This window comes from Muscardinus avellanarius (genome assembly GCF_963383645.1).
Source record: "Muscardinus avellanarius genome assembly, chromosome: 7".
Classification (NCBI taxonomy): Eukaryota; Metazoa; Chordata; class Mammalia; order Rodentia; family Gliridae; genus Muscardinus; species Muscardinus avellanarius.
Window position 1 is genome coordinate 22145359 of NC_137793.1, and position 16428 is coordinate 22161786.

A 16428-nucleotide genomic window follows, 5' to 3' on the forward strand; every position below is an offset into this window, starting at 1 on the left:
ATTAAATTTTTTAAATTAAATTTATGATTTTAAATGTATGGTTTGGCTGCATGAAATATAGCACTTAGCTGAGGACCTGGCACATAGTAGGTGCTCAGTGAGGACTGGGAGGTTGACCAGACCAGTAAGAAGCCAAAGACACTGGGGACAGCTGACCTTGACTCTGGGCCTCCCTTGTTTTGCCATTCCCTGCCAGACCTGCCCTGCCTGCCATCTAAAGGCCCCAGATCTCCCTCCAGCCTTCTCATGGGCATCGATCCACACTTATCTTTGACCAGGCGGCCACAGAATCCTCTATCCAGAGCTTGGGGGTTTAAGCCCATGTCTTGTTCCTTGGCTCATCATCCTAAGACACCCCACCCCTCCCAGTCACCGTGGCTGGGGGCTCTTTGGCAGTCTTAGATTTAACCTTCCAGTGGGAAGAGGGGAATTAACTCTGAGGCTGGAAAAGCATTGCCAATTATTTCTAGTCTGCTCCGGCTCCATTCAACCATGAGACTCCTGTGAGAGGATGTGGAATGACCACTCACCACAGCCCAACTTCTGGAAATCTTTTCTCAGCAAAACCATCAAGAGATATGCACACATACTTTATTCAGAAGTGTTTGTTGTGGTATCACTGAGATATTTATTATAGTGAAAAATTGGAGTTGATCTAAGCCTAAGTCACAATATAGTATTAAAAGTTGGCTCAACTAACTGATGTGATATCAAACCTTTGAAAAGTTACCTTAATAACAATAAATAAAAATTGCATAAGAATGAATAAAAAGTATCTTCATAACATGCAGAAGTGCTATAGATGCAATATCTAAAAAAAAGCTGAATATTAAACTGTACATACCATGTGGTTCTAATCTGTAAATAGATGTATATATGGAAAATAGGAAAGATAAAAACTGAAATTTAGCATAGCTTTTATTTGGAAGTAAGGGTTGTTTTTTCAAGTTCTTTATACTTCTCTATATTTCATCTTCAATGAGAATATATATTTAATCAGAAGCCTCAAAGATATCATTTGCTATATATACATATTTAGTTTTATAATTCTTAATACCACCAATAAAAGTCCTGCTTTCACTGCCAATACACCACTAGTGATCCGTGCCTTCTGAGAGTACAGGCTGGGCCTGGCCTCCCTAGCCAGACCCCATGAACCCAGCCACTTCCTGTTCCTGTACTTCTGTATGCACATCCCCCTGCAGCCAAAATGGTCCCCAGGCCCTGTGCTTTATGTTTCTGAATCTAACCTCAAAAGGTTCAGAAACATACATACTTGTATGCATAGAGAAAGAGACAGAGAAACAGGGAGTATAATTATAGCAAAATTAATAACAAGTCAAGGATGAAGGACAAGTATGCTCATAAGTTTGCAACTTTTCCACAGTTGGACATTTTCAAGAGGTAAAGTTAGTGGAAATAAGGGAGCCGTAGAGTACAAAGTTTTAGAGCAGCCCCTTTGTGTGAAATTGCCTAAGTTCAAATCTCAGATCCTTGCCTGTTAGTTGGACAGTGGTGACCTCGAGCCAGGGACTGACTCTATGTCTCAGATTCTTCATCTATAAAATGGGCACAATGAAATCCCTGGTATATTTCTTTCCTACATTGCCTAGGAGAGAATGAAGGTGTGCAAGGGGATGGCTCAGCCTCGACCACTGTGAATTGTTAGTCTTCAGCAGAGAACTCGAATCCTCATCATGAATCTATCCATCTTCTTCTCTTCCTCCCTAAGCTACTCAAATCCAGATAACTAAGTGACATGCAGTGTCTTTGGGGATTTTTTGCTTATAAGATTCTCTTTCAGCCACTGGCCCATGAGCATATGGAACACAGTCCCAGGTACACTGGTATCCATCCCTCTCGTCCTGCCACAGACAGGGGGTCCAGTAAATGCACAAACCCCAAACTGAGAAACTTGAAGGATTCAAGCCACACTGTGAAGAAAGTTATTTTTTTAAGCAAGTAAAAGCCTATAGTTTTTTTTATGTTTTTGTTTTTTTGCGGGTCTGGGGGGTGGAACCTAGGGACATTTGACCTCCTAGCTACACCCCCTGCCCTATCCTTTTTTTTAAAAAAAATTTATTAGAAAGATAGAAATACAGAAAATAGAAATACAGCTCCCTACCAGAGTGGCATGGAGGGGTGACTCGAATGAATACACCCCCATCTTTTCATTCTTTATTTTGAAACTGGGTCTCACTAAGTTTCACAGGGCCTCACTAAATAGCTGAGGCTATCTGCAAACCATGATCTTCCAATCTCAGCCTCCCAAATGCTGGAATTACAAGTGTGTGCCACAATGCCCGGCTAAATCTCAGAGTTTTGCTGAGGCAGCCATAGTATTCCCCCGGGATTCCTCCAGATAAGATCTCCCCTTGATAAATTAGCTGTGCATATAGGCATCCTGCGGGTGGCATGAAAATGTAATCTAATTTCCAATTAAGCCTGATTTCTGGGCCAAGAGATTTGCCTGTCTCACACTGGGAAGATTAATCCGACCAAACCTATTGTTATAGGTGACGATTCTCTCACAAGGTGGACTTTCAAGGAAACTGGTCCTTTGCCTCTTGGAACGGTTCAGTAAGGCAGGGATGTGGAACTGCTTTTCTTCAAGAATGACATCTGTACAAGTGGATTTAAGAAAGTTCAAAGCAAAGACAGGCAATCTGTGCATAGCAGGATTTGTACAGAAGGAGGAGAGGTAGAGATGGGTTGAGAGGAAGAGAGGAAGGCAGGGTAGTCCTCAAACATTCTCACAACAAAGGGGGTGGGAAATTGCTAGTGAAAGTGTGTCAAAAGGGAGTGCTCAGAGCTCTCTACAGAAAAGACTTCATGCTCCAAGACAGAACAAACATTTGTGAAGCATCTCTTATGCCCCGGGCACTGGCTGAGTACTTCACATTTGTTATACTGAATCATCACGAGCACCCTATAAAACAAATGATGTCACTCACTTTTTCCAATTGAGAAGCTGAGAGGTGGAGAGATTAAATCAACTATCCAAGGTCGTAGACAAGCCAGAGACAAATTCTTATGTTTCTCAGCTTTCTTCTTCGTTCCCTGTGGGCTCCCACTCCAAGGACGGACACATAAACATACTTGAGGATCATAAAAATAATGTCATAAAGAGCTGAAAACTTCATCTGGAATTTGTAAGAATGAGGAAAATATCTTTAGAAGATCTTGTAAGGGAGTGAAAATAAATGATGGTTGTGGCTGGCTGGGGCAAATGGCTGCCTTGCACAGGGTAAGATCTGGGGAGCAGGTCCAACAGTCCAGTGTGGCTAAAGGTCGCATGGCGTCGAAAGCTTCTCAGAGGCTCTGGCTGCTCTCAATCAAAGTGGTTCTGGCTTGTGGCTCAGTTTTGAGAGTTAGAAAGAGTTAACTGGAAGGAATTGTGGGACCGTGGTCAGCAGAGTTACAGAAAACTCAGTTATACACCAAGGAGATGTCACATGGCCTGATTTTGGTTAATGCTAGTGAAAGCCTCCAAGGCTGTCTGTAAATGAGCAGGCTGTCCACTCTGGACACGTTCAATGGTAGACTCTTAACCCCTGGCTTGGGACACATGGAAAAGAAAGCAGGGTCAATGGGAGAGGGGTTGGGTTGCTGAGAAAGAGGAATGTCAGTCTAGCCTCTCTTTAATTCCACTTTTTAATAGATTGGCCAGTGTGCAAGAAGGGCTGTGTCCAGAGGATGCCTCAGCTGCACTTAGGTATTCCGGGGGCTCTGGGCTGGAGAGGATGGACTCAGGAACATTGGAGCTGGCCCCTGTTAGTCCTGGCAGTGGCCATGTTTCAGATATTTATTCTTGGGTATCACTCTATATCTATGGACTCTTCAGCAGTTAGGCCTGGGTATTCATTTGGGAGACTGACTTCTGTGGGAAGGTCTATAGGGACATCTAACAGCTTGTCAGCATATGACCTTGACCACATTTCCACTTTGGATAAGGAGCAGAAATGAAGGACAAGGCTCAAAGTAGTTAGAGGGCCATACCAAAGTCTGAAGCCATACTGTATCAATTTAAATCTAGCTCTGCTGTTTACTAACTTCTGACCTGGGACAAGTTAAATCACTCCCCTGTGCCTCAGTTATCTCACCTATGAAATGGAGATTCTAATAATACCCTCAAAGGATGCTGTTGGTGTTAAATTAGCTGTACATGAAAAGTATTGGCCCAGATCCCAGAATATAGGTGCGTAACAAATGTTAGCTGTTATTACTATCAGAGATGATAGATTCTTGTAGGGGGAAAGATTAGCAAAATATATCCCAAAATGGAAGGACTACATCTTGGTACAGTGAGTAATTCTTCAAGAGAGGTGTTGATTTAGATTGCCACTAAAGAGAAAAATAGAAATGTGAGTGGGATCTTGCCTGGCTCCTCTTCTCCTTCTCCTTCTCCTTCTCCTTCTTCTTTTTCTTCGCAGTACCAGGAATTGAACCCAGGGGCCATTATACTTCTTAGCTACAACCCCAGCCCTATTTTTTTATTTTGAAACAAGGCCTCACTAAGTTGCGGAGGGCCTCAATAAGAAGCTGAGGCTGACTGCAAACCTGTGATCTTCCTGTCTCAGCCTCCCAAGTACTGGGATTACAAGCATGCACCACCACACCCGGCTCACCTGGCAATACTTCTGACATCAAATAAATGAGAGGATCTTCCTTCTCCTGATATCAAATCAATTTTGATGCCAATTAAGTGTTCTACAACTTAATTCAATATTAGTACTATGAATACACACCCATGGGTGAAAGGTGAAGTCTCACAAGATTTCCCCTCTTCAGATGCCACAGGGTTTCCAAGTGACCCATACTTCCTCCTTATGAACAGGGGGTTCCCATGACCTTCTTCCTCTTTCTGGTTTAATAATTCATTAGAAACAAAACTCAGGAAAAATCTTTGTTTATTATTATAATATTCATCCTTATTTGAGGGATTTTTATCCAAGACTCTCCCAGTATATGCCTATAATATGAGTAGTACCAAACCCTATATGTACTATGTTTTGTAAATACATACATCTATACACACATATTGTGTTAACTTTCTGTTTCTGGAAAAAATTCTTGAGATAAACAACTTAAAAGGAGGAAATGTCTATTTGGGTTCATGGTTCCCGAAGTTTAATTCAATGGTCATTTGGCTAAATGGTTTTGGGGCCTGCAGCAGCTCAGTATATTATAACAAAAACACATAGTTGAGTAAAGTTGCCCACTTTATGGTGGCCAGGAAGGAGGAAGAGAGAGAGAGAGGGAGAGGGAGAGAAAGAGAAAGAGAAAGGCTAGAGTCTCGGTATACCTTTCAAGACTATCACTTAAGAAATTAAAAAGTTTTAAGGAGTTCTGTTCCAAAGCACCTCAGACAAAGACCAAAACACCCTTCTATGATGCCATATAGATTTTAATTAAGCAATGGTAAAGAACTAGATGATCACTAAAGTCCTACTGACAGGTGGAGAACAGAAGTTTGTATTTGAATGTGAAATTTAAAGGAAAATCAAATAACAGGGATTCCAGAATTGACATGGGAGCATTCGGTGTAACAATTTCACAGGGCATGGGGGTGGAAGACATGTCTTGAAGTTGCATGTACTCAGAAAGCCTCTGCTTTCATTTGGTGTGTATGGGTGGAGGATTGGTGTGGGAAGGTGGGGACTATGGGATATCAAAGCCTCCCTGATAGGGAGAAGGAGCAAGCCTTTATGCACATACACATGATGCAATGTTGATTCTACACCTACACGCCTCCCTTCCTCACCTCCCAATTTTTTTTAGGAAGGCAGGTGAACTTGAACTTAAAGTGAGTGGGAGGGAGAGGTGGACAATCCAGGAAGAAGCTGAGCTCTGCATTTGTGTCGATAGGACAAAGATCCAGGAAAGCACATGTACACAGGAAGGTAATATACTCACTCACTCATCTAAAGAAGCAGGAACTGAGAGCCAGGGTGGATCTGGAGAGACTAAAGTCTTCCTCTTGGCCTTCAGAAGTGTTCTGTGGAGCCTGAGAAGGGCTCCAGAAAATCTCAACTAAAAGTCTGACTTCAAAGACTTACTTCGCACATGGTTTCCATGCACCTGTCTTTGGGACCAAAATATAAGGAAACTCAAGACTATCCAATAAGCCCCTGCTTTAGATTTCCATGGGGTTGGAGGAAAGGCCACGTCCTTCTAGGAAAATCAGTACATGGGATACCTAGCCTCCACTGCCCCATGCATTATTAATGACCTTCATTTACAAGGGAGAAACGCCCTTCTTCTGTCAACAGAAACTGGCCTACTTCCATCAAATGCCACACCTGACTGTGTTCACGGAAATTTATGCACAAGATGAGCATGATGAAGTTAGACACTGAGGGAAGATGTTTCCTGCCATAATGGCTTCCTGGAAGCAGAGAACCCTCATCGGGTTTTGTAGGTCGCCGCTAGTGAGCAGCTAGTGCTTTCACCGTTTGCACTCACCAGCCGATGACTCACACCTGAAGTGGTGTGCCTATGCCATGCCCCATGTGTCCACCCCGAAACTCAACCCACCACTGGAGCTCAGAGGCAAGGGAGGCCCTGAATTCCTGACTAGGGGTGGAAAGGACCCTTGTGGGACATAGTAATAGAGTCAGGCTTCAGGCAGACAGGGCTTCTGCTCACCAGCCCCAGCTGCACCTAAAGAAAGAGAGATGGGTCTCTTCTACTTTTGAAGATACCAGAGGGTAAAGATTCCACTTCCCTTTTATAGCACAACCATTCATTCCACATAAAGCTGAAAGGCTGGGGAGGGACAGAAAGATGAATCAGATCTAGTGCCTGTCTTCAAGGAGCTGCTTGTGCTCTTGCCTCCCCATTCTGGGCCCTCTTTCCAACCATTATTAAGGGTTTTCTCCTTTGCACCAAAGAACCCAATAAAACTGTGTAAATTTAAAATCATGTAATATAAAAATCTTAACTTTTGTGATATCAAAATGATGCCAGATCCCCCTCTAAGCTATCAACAACTCATCACAAATTTCTTGTGTCAAAACTCCTTGGTTCAGTGGATTGCAAACTGTATTTTATACTGTTATTGACTGACAGCGCAGGCTGGTTCATGAGAATAATTAGTTTTGGCAGAGGCGTATTCAAGCCCAAGGCTGCATCTTCAAGTCACAGCCCTGGGAGGAACTTTAGAGACACCAGCTTACCTACAAACACAGCTTAGGACCTGCCCTGGGAAATAGTCATTTACTCTGAAATATCTTGTGGTGGGTCCCTAATTCCCGGCACCAGTAGTTCCCTCTTGCTGTGTGCTGTCACTGATGAAGTCCAGGGCATTGTCTACTTCTACATGGGGCTTCTGGCTGGCTAGGCCTGGGAGAGGGACCAGAGCATGAACATTTCTTACGAGTCTCCATGAGATCCTGATGCTGCTGGACCAGGGGGTCACGTGGAGAACCACTGCTCTAGGCAAACTTATTAGAATGTGTCTTAGGCCGGGCGTGGTGGCGCACACTTGTAATCCCAGCATTCGGGAGGCTGAGACCTGGAGGATCGCAGTTCGCGGCCAGTCTCAGCTACTTAGTGAGGCCCTCTGCAACTCAGTGAGACCCAGTTTCAAAATAAAGAATAAAAAATAGGGCAGGGGGTATAGCTTGGAGGTCAAATGCCCCTGGGTTCCATCCACAGACCCGCAAAAAGAAAAAAAAAAGAATGTGTCTTAGTTTGTTTTCTGTTCCTATACCTAAAACTCTGAGTTTTGGTAATTGTTTGAACAAAATAAATATTTTTATTATAGTTCTAGAGTCTGAGAAATTCAAAGTATGGCACTGCATCTCCGTCTTGCTGCATCTGAGCATGATGGCGGGTATCACACGGTGAGATGGAACAGTGTATTGCTCTGGTCTTTCCTCTTCTAATGAAGCCACTGCTGCCATCATGGGGCCAAATCTCATGGCCTCACCTGACCTTAATCACCTCCGAAAAGCCCCAAATACTATCAACATATGAATTTGAGAGTTAAGTTTCCAACACATGTACTTTTGGGGAACACATGCAAACCGTAGCAGAATGACAGTGGCAGAGGTCATGCTTCCTCCAGTTTTTTCTTTTCAAATCTAAGACAGACTTCAGAGTATGTCCCTGCTATGTGAACCATCAATCGCCATCTGTGTGTACCTTTCCCCCATACAGGATTCTGTCCTCAAAAGCCTTTCTCTGACCAGAAAATATCCCTTCCCCAACCCATCTCTGCCTCCTTTTTGAGGGTGGCTCCCCTTTTAAATTTTCCATAATTGTATCTAGCATTGCTTTTCTGATTAAAAACAAACAAAACAATACAATAATCTTCCTACTGTTAAAAACTGAAAAAATTACCTAACACAAAAAGGGGGGATAAGGAATAAAATTAAAATTAATCATTGTTAATATTTTGATGTGTTTTGGTTTATTTCCTTACAGCCTTTTGTTATTTTGCATATACGGTCAGCCCTCCATATCAGTGAGTTCTACATCAGTGGATTCAATCAACTGCAGATTGAAAATATTTAAGGAAAAAATTGCTTCTCTACTCAACATGGACAGACATTTTTTTTGTCATTATCCCCTAGACAATAGAGTAAAACAACTATTTACATAGCATTTGTGTTGTATTAAGTATTATGATTTTAAAACATATGGGAAGACGTGCATAGGTTCTATACAAATACTACACTATTTTATAAATGATTATAAAATGACTTGAGCATGAACAGATTTCAGCATCTGATAGGGGTATTGGAACAGACCCCCTGTAGATACATAGCAACAGCAGTATTTTAAGTAATGGAATAAAAATGGCTGTAAAAATTAGTCTAAAAAAAAGCTATATACTGAATGTGCCCTATAAATAGGAGCAACTTCTGTTTTTATTATGGAATGCAAAGACGGAACTGAAGAATGCTGAGGACAGCTTGCTAGGTGGAATAGGCCAGCCTTTGGGTGAGCAGGGAGAGCATAGGCAGAGGTGAAAGTCCCTGCCATTTGTGGGGTAGAGCATGCCTCAGTAGGAAACAGGTATGAGCCAATTGAGTGAAGGCAGGTAATAGAGGGCTGGCTATCCCCCTACCCTTGCAGGCACTAGGGGGCCATGGGATATTCTTGATTAGGAAATGAAGTCCCAAAGGTTAACCACAAAAGGGAGACAGGATTGGAGGGGAAGAGTGGGAGGGCAGCAGAGGAGGGATGGCGCACACTGGCGCGCAGTCCCCGGAGCCCACCCGGTCCCCTATGGCCTGTGTGATGGTGTAGCGTGCCTCAGTCTATTTCTGGGCTGCCAGGATGGAGAGGGACCGGTTGAGCTTCACCATGGCGATGATGAGGACGCCGCCAGTCAGCAAGAAGGTGGGCCAGAAGAGAGATAAGAGGAGGGCCTGGGGCCCGTAGAGGCGCCGGAACAGAACGCTGGTCTCATTTTCCCGTGTCGTGGAGAAGCAGTAGAAAACCTGGTGTTTGTGGAAGTTGGCTCGGACCTTCTCCACATCCGCCCGGGCCATCTGGTAGTTGTCCAGGCTGCCTGGGATGTAGGAGCACTGTAGGAGAGAAGAGAGAGCATTCAGGGGGGGTGGAAATCTGTTTTTTGAGCCCAAGGCCTGGGATGGAATAAAGGCCTGGCTTCAGAGTCAGCCCTGAGATTGGAGTTGGGACTTCTGTCACTCTACTCCATGGTCCTTGGGGGTGTGTTCAGGGCCATGTGTGTGGGTGTCCCTGAAGCAGCTCAGTGTATTGGATGCAGGGCCCATCTGAAGCTCTGGCTCTGCTTCTACTGGCTGTAAAATTTTAGGCAAATTGCTCACTCTTTCTGAACCTTCATACCTTCAAATCTTAGATGGGTTGAAGGTAATAGTATTTTCAAACATTATTAAAGGCCTTGACACATAACTATCTAAAGAGGCCAACGAGGACGCAGGTCAAAAATCTAGTGGGCTGTGATTTGGATTCAGGGCAGAAGTCCCATGCTCAGTTACCTCCAGGGTCAGGCAGGTACTCTCAGCAAGTAAAGCACCCAAGGCAAATAAGATGACAGGTGCCACCTGGCACTTGCCTCGGTGCCAGGGACAATTTCCAGGGAGTGGCAGGGCCCGGCGAAAGGAAGAGAACCAGCTGCAGCTGCACTGGCAGCTGCCACTCCCTCCGGACAGAGGAGACAGTGCCATCCAGATATACAGCAGCCAGCCGGATTTTAATATGAACTGGATTTTAATATAAACTCACAATTTGAAACTACTGGCAAAAATTCAAATTGAAAACTCTTCTAAGTCTAACCCTGTGCGAGCCAAACAAAATATATTGGCATGCAGTATTTGACACTGGGGTCCAAAGAAAAGAGAGAATACATTGGAAAGAGCTTTGGGCAGGCAGAGCATGATACACATTTAATCATGACACTGATCATTGTTATTAGGATCCTTCTGGCCAGTTCAGATGAAGCCCAGCTGGGAAGTTCTGCAAAGAAAGCACAAAGAGAACACCCAGGTTTCATCTCCATTCTGGGCTGGGAGGCACAAGTGCTGACATCATGAGCCTTTGGGAGATAGTTTGCAAGTATAATCTTTTCACCTGAGCTACAGTACAGGTTTCTACTTAGCCAAATTGCTGAGGTGGGGCCCAGGAAAGGGTGCTTTGTTCAGGCACTGCACTTTGAGGACCACCGCTCTACTGAAATCTTGTCCAAGATCGAAATGTGTAAGCAGGAGACCCAAAAGGCAAGGACTGAGCCAGCTGCTGCCCAGGCCTCAGTTGCTCCCTGGCATTGAATGCAGGCCCTGTCCCCAAAGCTGCCTGTGCCGATGGTATTCCATCCAGCTGTACAGAGGATGCTGTGCCGTGGTAATAGGGAAGCTGTGTTACAGACACAGGTCCCCATCTAGCCAGGGAGCAGCTGAGGCCTGTGAGAACCTGGCTCCTGGAGAATCTGGCATTCAGAGCTGCTAGTACCGTGACCATGACCCTGAGTAGCCTTGCTCATTGAGCCTAGGACAATGGAGCCAGACAGGCCTGGTTTCAACCACCAGCTCCAAGTTGTGTGACCTTGGCAGCCACTATAACCTGTCTGAGCCGTATAAAGTGGGTCGTGAGGGCACCTGCCTGGAACTCCCTCAGGGATTAAACTAGAGGATTCATGTAAAGCCTTAGCACAGAGCCCGGCACATGGTACATACTCAAAAGGTAGATGAGACTTAGTTTTATTAATAAGAATAATGCCAACTTATCTATAAACTTGCAGCAGCTGCTTCTCCTTTTTAAAGAGGGGCCTGTGTGAGAAATAAAGTGCAAGCTTATGCCCGTCCAGGGACCTCATTGAATCTTTGCCTGCTTGGGTTCCTCTGGACTCTTCATGTCAGGTCTATGTGGCCAGACACTAGGCAGGAACTCACTCTTCAATGCCAGTGCTAGAGGCCTGAGGTGTCTTGTACCTTCTCTCTATTGCCCTGGGCCCAGCTAGCCCTGTGCCATCTGATGTCCTGAAATGACCCGGGCTCCCCCCAAATCCCCCAGGCTGAGGCTTGGGGGAAACACTGATAGCAGACCACAGCCCCCTTCACAGAGTGAGAGTGGGGTGGCCCCACCTGGCCTTTCTGCAGTTCTGTGTTACATGAAGGCAGAAGGAGCATCAGGCCACCCCCCAGATGCTTAGCCGGAACACAAAAGGCATTGCCTCCATCCACCATGGTATCCTGTGTCAGCGTTGCTCCTGGTAGCCCAGATGCTGTGGCTGAGAAGAAAGGGCCGCCGGTGGGCCAGTGCAGGGGGAGGCTGGCCCCACAGGCTGTTGAGCTCCTTTAGGGGACAGGGAGGATTCACCTCCAGTGACACCACTTGTCTTTGAAAATCTTTCTCACTGATGAGATAAATCAGGGACTGTTAAATGCCAAAGAGGAGACAGTGACCTGAGAAGGAGCTAATTCTGCTGGGCCTGAGGTCTTCGTGCCATCTGGTGGGGGCTGTGTCATGCTGGTGATGACAGAACAGAGTGCTGCCTGGCCCCACTTCTCCCTGGCCCCCCAGCACTGGAATATCCCAGAGTCTCCGCCCCTGCCCAAGGTACTTGCCCCCTCCCTCCCATCAACCCCCAAATCCCGGCCTTCAGAGCCCATCTCGCTGCAGGTCTGCATCTCTGGCATGGCTGTTTGCTATGGCCACAGCGTTTCAGTCCAGTACTGAACCTGCATGACACATCACTGCCAGTTCCATCTCCCTGGCACATCTGTGAATACACCCCAAAACTCCAGTGCCCACAGCATTCATTCCAACCTCAGAATCCCCTGGGAAGCTCCACAAACTAACTGCGCCCAGAGGCTCTGCTGCCCCGGGTCTGATGTGGGGCTCTGGTTTTGCTAAGCCCCCTACTTGGTGCTCGAGACTCCTGGCTTAAACACTCACTTTTAACTCCAGAGTTTGGCCGCAGTGGTCCTCTGGGGACAGATATTTTACCCCTGCAGCCTTTTCCAGATCCGCACACCCTGTCAAGTGTGAGCCTTCCAGCCCCTGCCTCTACTGGGCCCTTCATTCCCCAAGCCTTGTTCTGTGTCCCGAGGTGCCCACCTCCTACGGTACCTCTGCATACCCAGAGTCTGCCTGATTTTAAAAGCCTAATCAATGCCTTCCTGCTGGAAACATTGCCCCTCTCTAAACCCCCATAACTCTGTCTGTTCTTCTCTGAGCCCCCAGTCCCTCCCCTCTAGGTATTGTTCATGTATGAGCTCTTGTTGCGCAGTGCTATGGGGACCTGCTCAAATGCTAAGGAAGGAAGGGAGAAAGGAAAGGAGGGAGGGAGGGAGGGGAAGGGAAGTTGTCTTTCCTTTCGGACAGTCTCTGCGGGGGAAGCAATGGAGAAACCTCCTGACTGTCTGTCTGTCTGCAGAGGCTGCTGCAGACAGAGAAAGTCCCTGTTTCTTAGAGTCACAGCCGCTGTACTCTGGGGTGGCCTCTCTGACCCACTGGCACTGCCCGCCTCTCCCCGAGTGCCCTCTGTCCACCCAGCGCAAGCCGGGGACCTTGTGCAGAGCCCCTGGCTTTCCCATGGCACTCCAAGTGTGCCGTTTCTGCACACTTCACACAGGTGGAAACCGAGGCTTGGAGGGGCTAGAGACCCGCACCAGATGGCACAGGCAGTTAGTGGTGATTCAGACCCAGGCCTCTGACTTCAACACAGAAGAATCAGGGCTGGCTCCACCTCATACTAGCTGTCAGAGCCTGGTCAAGTGCACTGATCTCTTTCAGCCCTGGGGACATGGCCAATCAGGAATCAGGCTCACATACATGCCAGGGATACGGGAACATATACCCATTTCCCAGTCCATTACCTGCTGGTTCTGGTCCCGGGTGTCCTCCGTGTGGTACAGCACAGCCCACCTGCCCATGGCTGATACATTGACCCACAGGCATGGGAACTGGGGTACCTTCTTGCCTTCCAACTCCTCCTGGTTCTTGATGTTGGTCTCAATCAGGTGGCAGGTGGATTCCTGGGTCCATACACTGAGGAGACACACAGACCACCCAGTTTAAATCCCCAGGCCCCTAGAGAGACCCAGGGCTGGGACCCTCTTGCCAAAGCAACCAGTGCTAATGGCACATAATCTGAATCCTTGGGCATGGTGGGGCAGGGAAGCCATATGATCAGAATATCTGAGTGGAGCCGGGCGTGGTTGTTGGTTCACGCTTGTAATCCCCGCGCTTGGGAGGCAGAGACAGGAGGATCGCGCAGGTTAGAAGCCAGCTGCGTGCACTGGCTTAGGAGACCCTGTTTCCAAATAAAAATGTAAAAATAGGTCTGGGAGTGTAGCCCGGAGGTAGAAGGGCTTCCAGGAACCCCAGTACCACCAAAAAAAAAAAAAAAAAAAAAAAAAGAATATCTGAGTGGGGCAGGGTCTTGGACATCATCTACATAAATGGTTCTCCACCCTGGCTACCCTTCTTCCAAAAACCTGGGGGATTTTTCTTTCTTTTTAAGATTTCTATGTCTACACCATTCTCCAGAGCAATCAAATCAGAATTTCTCAAGTGATTGGGTCTAGGCCTTGATATATCTTTTTTAACTCCCCAAAGTGACTCCAATGAACAGCCAGGCCTGAGCCTCTTTTATAAATATCCACACCAGCCTTTTCTTACAGAGATGGATGAGAAGCTCAGATAGGTCAAGGGAGGCCCCGCAGGACCTGAGGCTAGGTCTGTGTCATTCCAGATCTGCCTTCTTTCTCCTAAAAAAAGCAGATGTGGGAGCGGCTTGATTTGCATCAGGGTGGGGATGGATGGTAGCTAGGGGACAATGTGTTGAGGGCATATGACCACTCCGAGCTGTCTTGCTGGGGTAAGGTCCAGCCTGGCATCCTTCCAGTATTGTCCAAAGTGAGTACAGCAGGGGCTGGGAGCAGCTGACAGGCTTATCAAGTGTGACTCATCCACAGGAGGAGCAGACCATTTCTAGATGGGAAGGGTCTGTCAGCAGCTGGAATGACCCAGAGGAAAGTTCTGAGACTTATCCAAAGGACAGGCTGCAGGTACCAAGTGTATTTATTCCAAAGAGGATACGAACCACCGGAAATTGTGCAGCTGATCTTTAATAGTTGGAGGGGCTAACATATCAGGGAACCTGTGAACATTCCTTCCTGTGAAGCAAATGTTGGCTCAGTGCAGACCCTTCCTCCTTATCAGAAAAACCCCAATGTGAAATGGTGTTCAGTAGGTGACGTTCACCAAGAGGATGGATGCCTGCCTCACCCAGACATTTCCAGGGAGAGGGAGCTATGCAAGTGAGCTACCAAAGCCTGTGATTCTGAGTCCTCTTGGGATCAGCAGGGTCTTCTGATGTACTTTGCTGATTCCCATATGAAGAGCATCCCAGACCGCCAGGGCTCAGGCCAACACGCCCTCCAGGCAGTTGAACCTTCAAACCCAAGAACGAGAATTGTCCATCCTGCCCCAAGTGAGCCTCTAGGTAGGGGTTTGGAGAAGGCTGGGGTCCCTCAAGGGCCCAACCCTTAGGGGAGTCCCAGGAGAGGCTAGTACCTTTTCTGGTAGAGGGGCAGCACAGTTGTGCCCAGGATGTAGTAGGTGATGACGGCGCACACCACCATCGTCACACCCAGGCAAAGGGCTCGAGTCTCTCCCCGCTTCTGGGCCATCACCAGCTTCTTTCCCATGTCCAGTGGGGGCAGCGGTCATTTCTAGGCCAAACAGAATCGAGAGCAGCCCAGGAAGCAAGTAATGCATAGAAGGGGCAGCAGGTGAAAGGGGCGTTACTCAAATATCAACGTCACTCCTATTAATGCAGAGTTTTGCAGCTTCCAGAGGGCTTCTGTGAAACCCACAGAAGCTCCCCACCTACTCTGAGGGGTGAGTATCATCATCTCCACTCTTCTGAAGAAGAACCTGTAACTCAGAGGTAAAGTGAATGGCCCAAGCTCATACAGCACGGGATAGGCTCAAAATGGCCGCCAAGATGTCTATGTTCTAATCCCTGGAGTCTCTGGATGCTGTTCTGTATGGCAATAAGTTTGCAGAAATTGTTTTTGAGGCTCTTGAAATGTGCATATTATCTTGGATTATGCATGTAGGCTCTACATGTGATCCCAAGAGTCCTTAAGAGAGGGAAATGGGCTGGGGGGGGGCAATTAGACACAGAGAAGAGGAGAAGGTGACATGACCAGGGAGACAGAGAGTAGACTGACTCGGCCACAAGCCAGAAAGTGCTGCAGCCAGTAGAAGGTTGAAGGGCAGAGGACTGGAGAGGTGTCCTCACCCCTGCCAAGGCCTTTTGAGGGAGTGTAGCTCCACAGACACCTTTGTGATTGTACTTCTGGCCTCCAGAGTGTGAGATGATGAATTTCTGCTGTCTCAGACCATCAAGTTCGTGGTCATTTGTTACAGCAGCTACAAGAAACTCATACATTGAGCACAATGGAGGTCAACCTCTTACATACTTTCTCCTGGAACTTGGAGCAATTTTGCAGAAACAAAGTCCTGAGTTTTGGGGTAGGAATGGCTGGGCTGGGACAGCATGCAGAGAGCAGGAGGCCCTGGGAGTTAGCAAAAGAGGCAGAGAGCTTCCCAAAGTCAGGATCTCTGGAAGGGCGACTGTGCCCTGGAGCAAAGGAAGAAGGCCTGGCAGCCTCAGAGATGGCTTTATTATTTATTATAGAGAGGAAGCTGCCCCGGGGCCAAAGCAGAACAGAGGAAAGTCACTTTCCCCCCCTGGCTACAGCCCTCATTTTCTGTTCTATAACTTTCTGTTCCTTGTAGGATGGGACAGCCACACCCATTTTTTTCCCCAGATACCAGTTTAACAGGCCCATCTAGATGTTCACAGGTGAGGCTATATGATCACTCGGAGGTGGCCAAAGCCCTGACATCTGGCTTCCCAGGAACATCCGAGAGTCCCTGGCACCTGGCCCCACCCCAGGGCTGTGGGGTACAAATCAC

The 16428-nt window shown here is 47.0% G+C and overlaps 2 protein-coding genes across 3 annotated transcripts in view; one reads left to right on the top strand and one right to left on the bottom strand.

The window, feature by feature from the left end:
- KCNIP1 (potassium voltage-gated channel interacting protein 1) overlaps window positions 1-16428 on the top strand; it is a gene marked incomplete at both ends in the record, with an annotated part of 353039 nt that overhangs the window by 12637 nt on the left and 323974 nt on the right. The gene's annotated exons all lie outside the window — the stretch shown is intronic.
- KCNMB1 (potassium calcium-activated channel subfamily M regulatory beta subunit 1) lies at window positions 9270-15149 on the bottom strand (the record flags this gene model as incomplete). Its single annotated transcript, XM_080698489.1, has 3 exons — window positions 9270-9539; window positions 13314-13485; window positions 15016-15149. 3 exons carry the CDS (start codon window positions 15147-15149, stop codon window positions 9270-9272), a joined length of 576 nt encoding a protein of 191 aa, XP_080554615.1.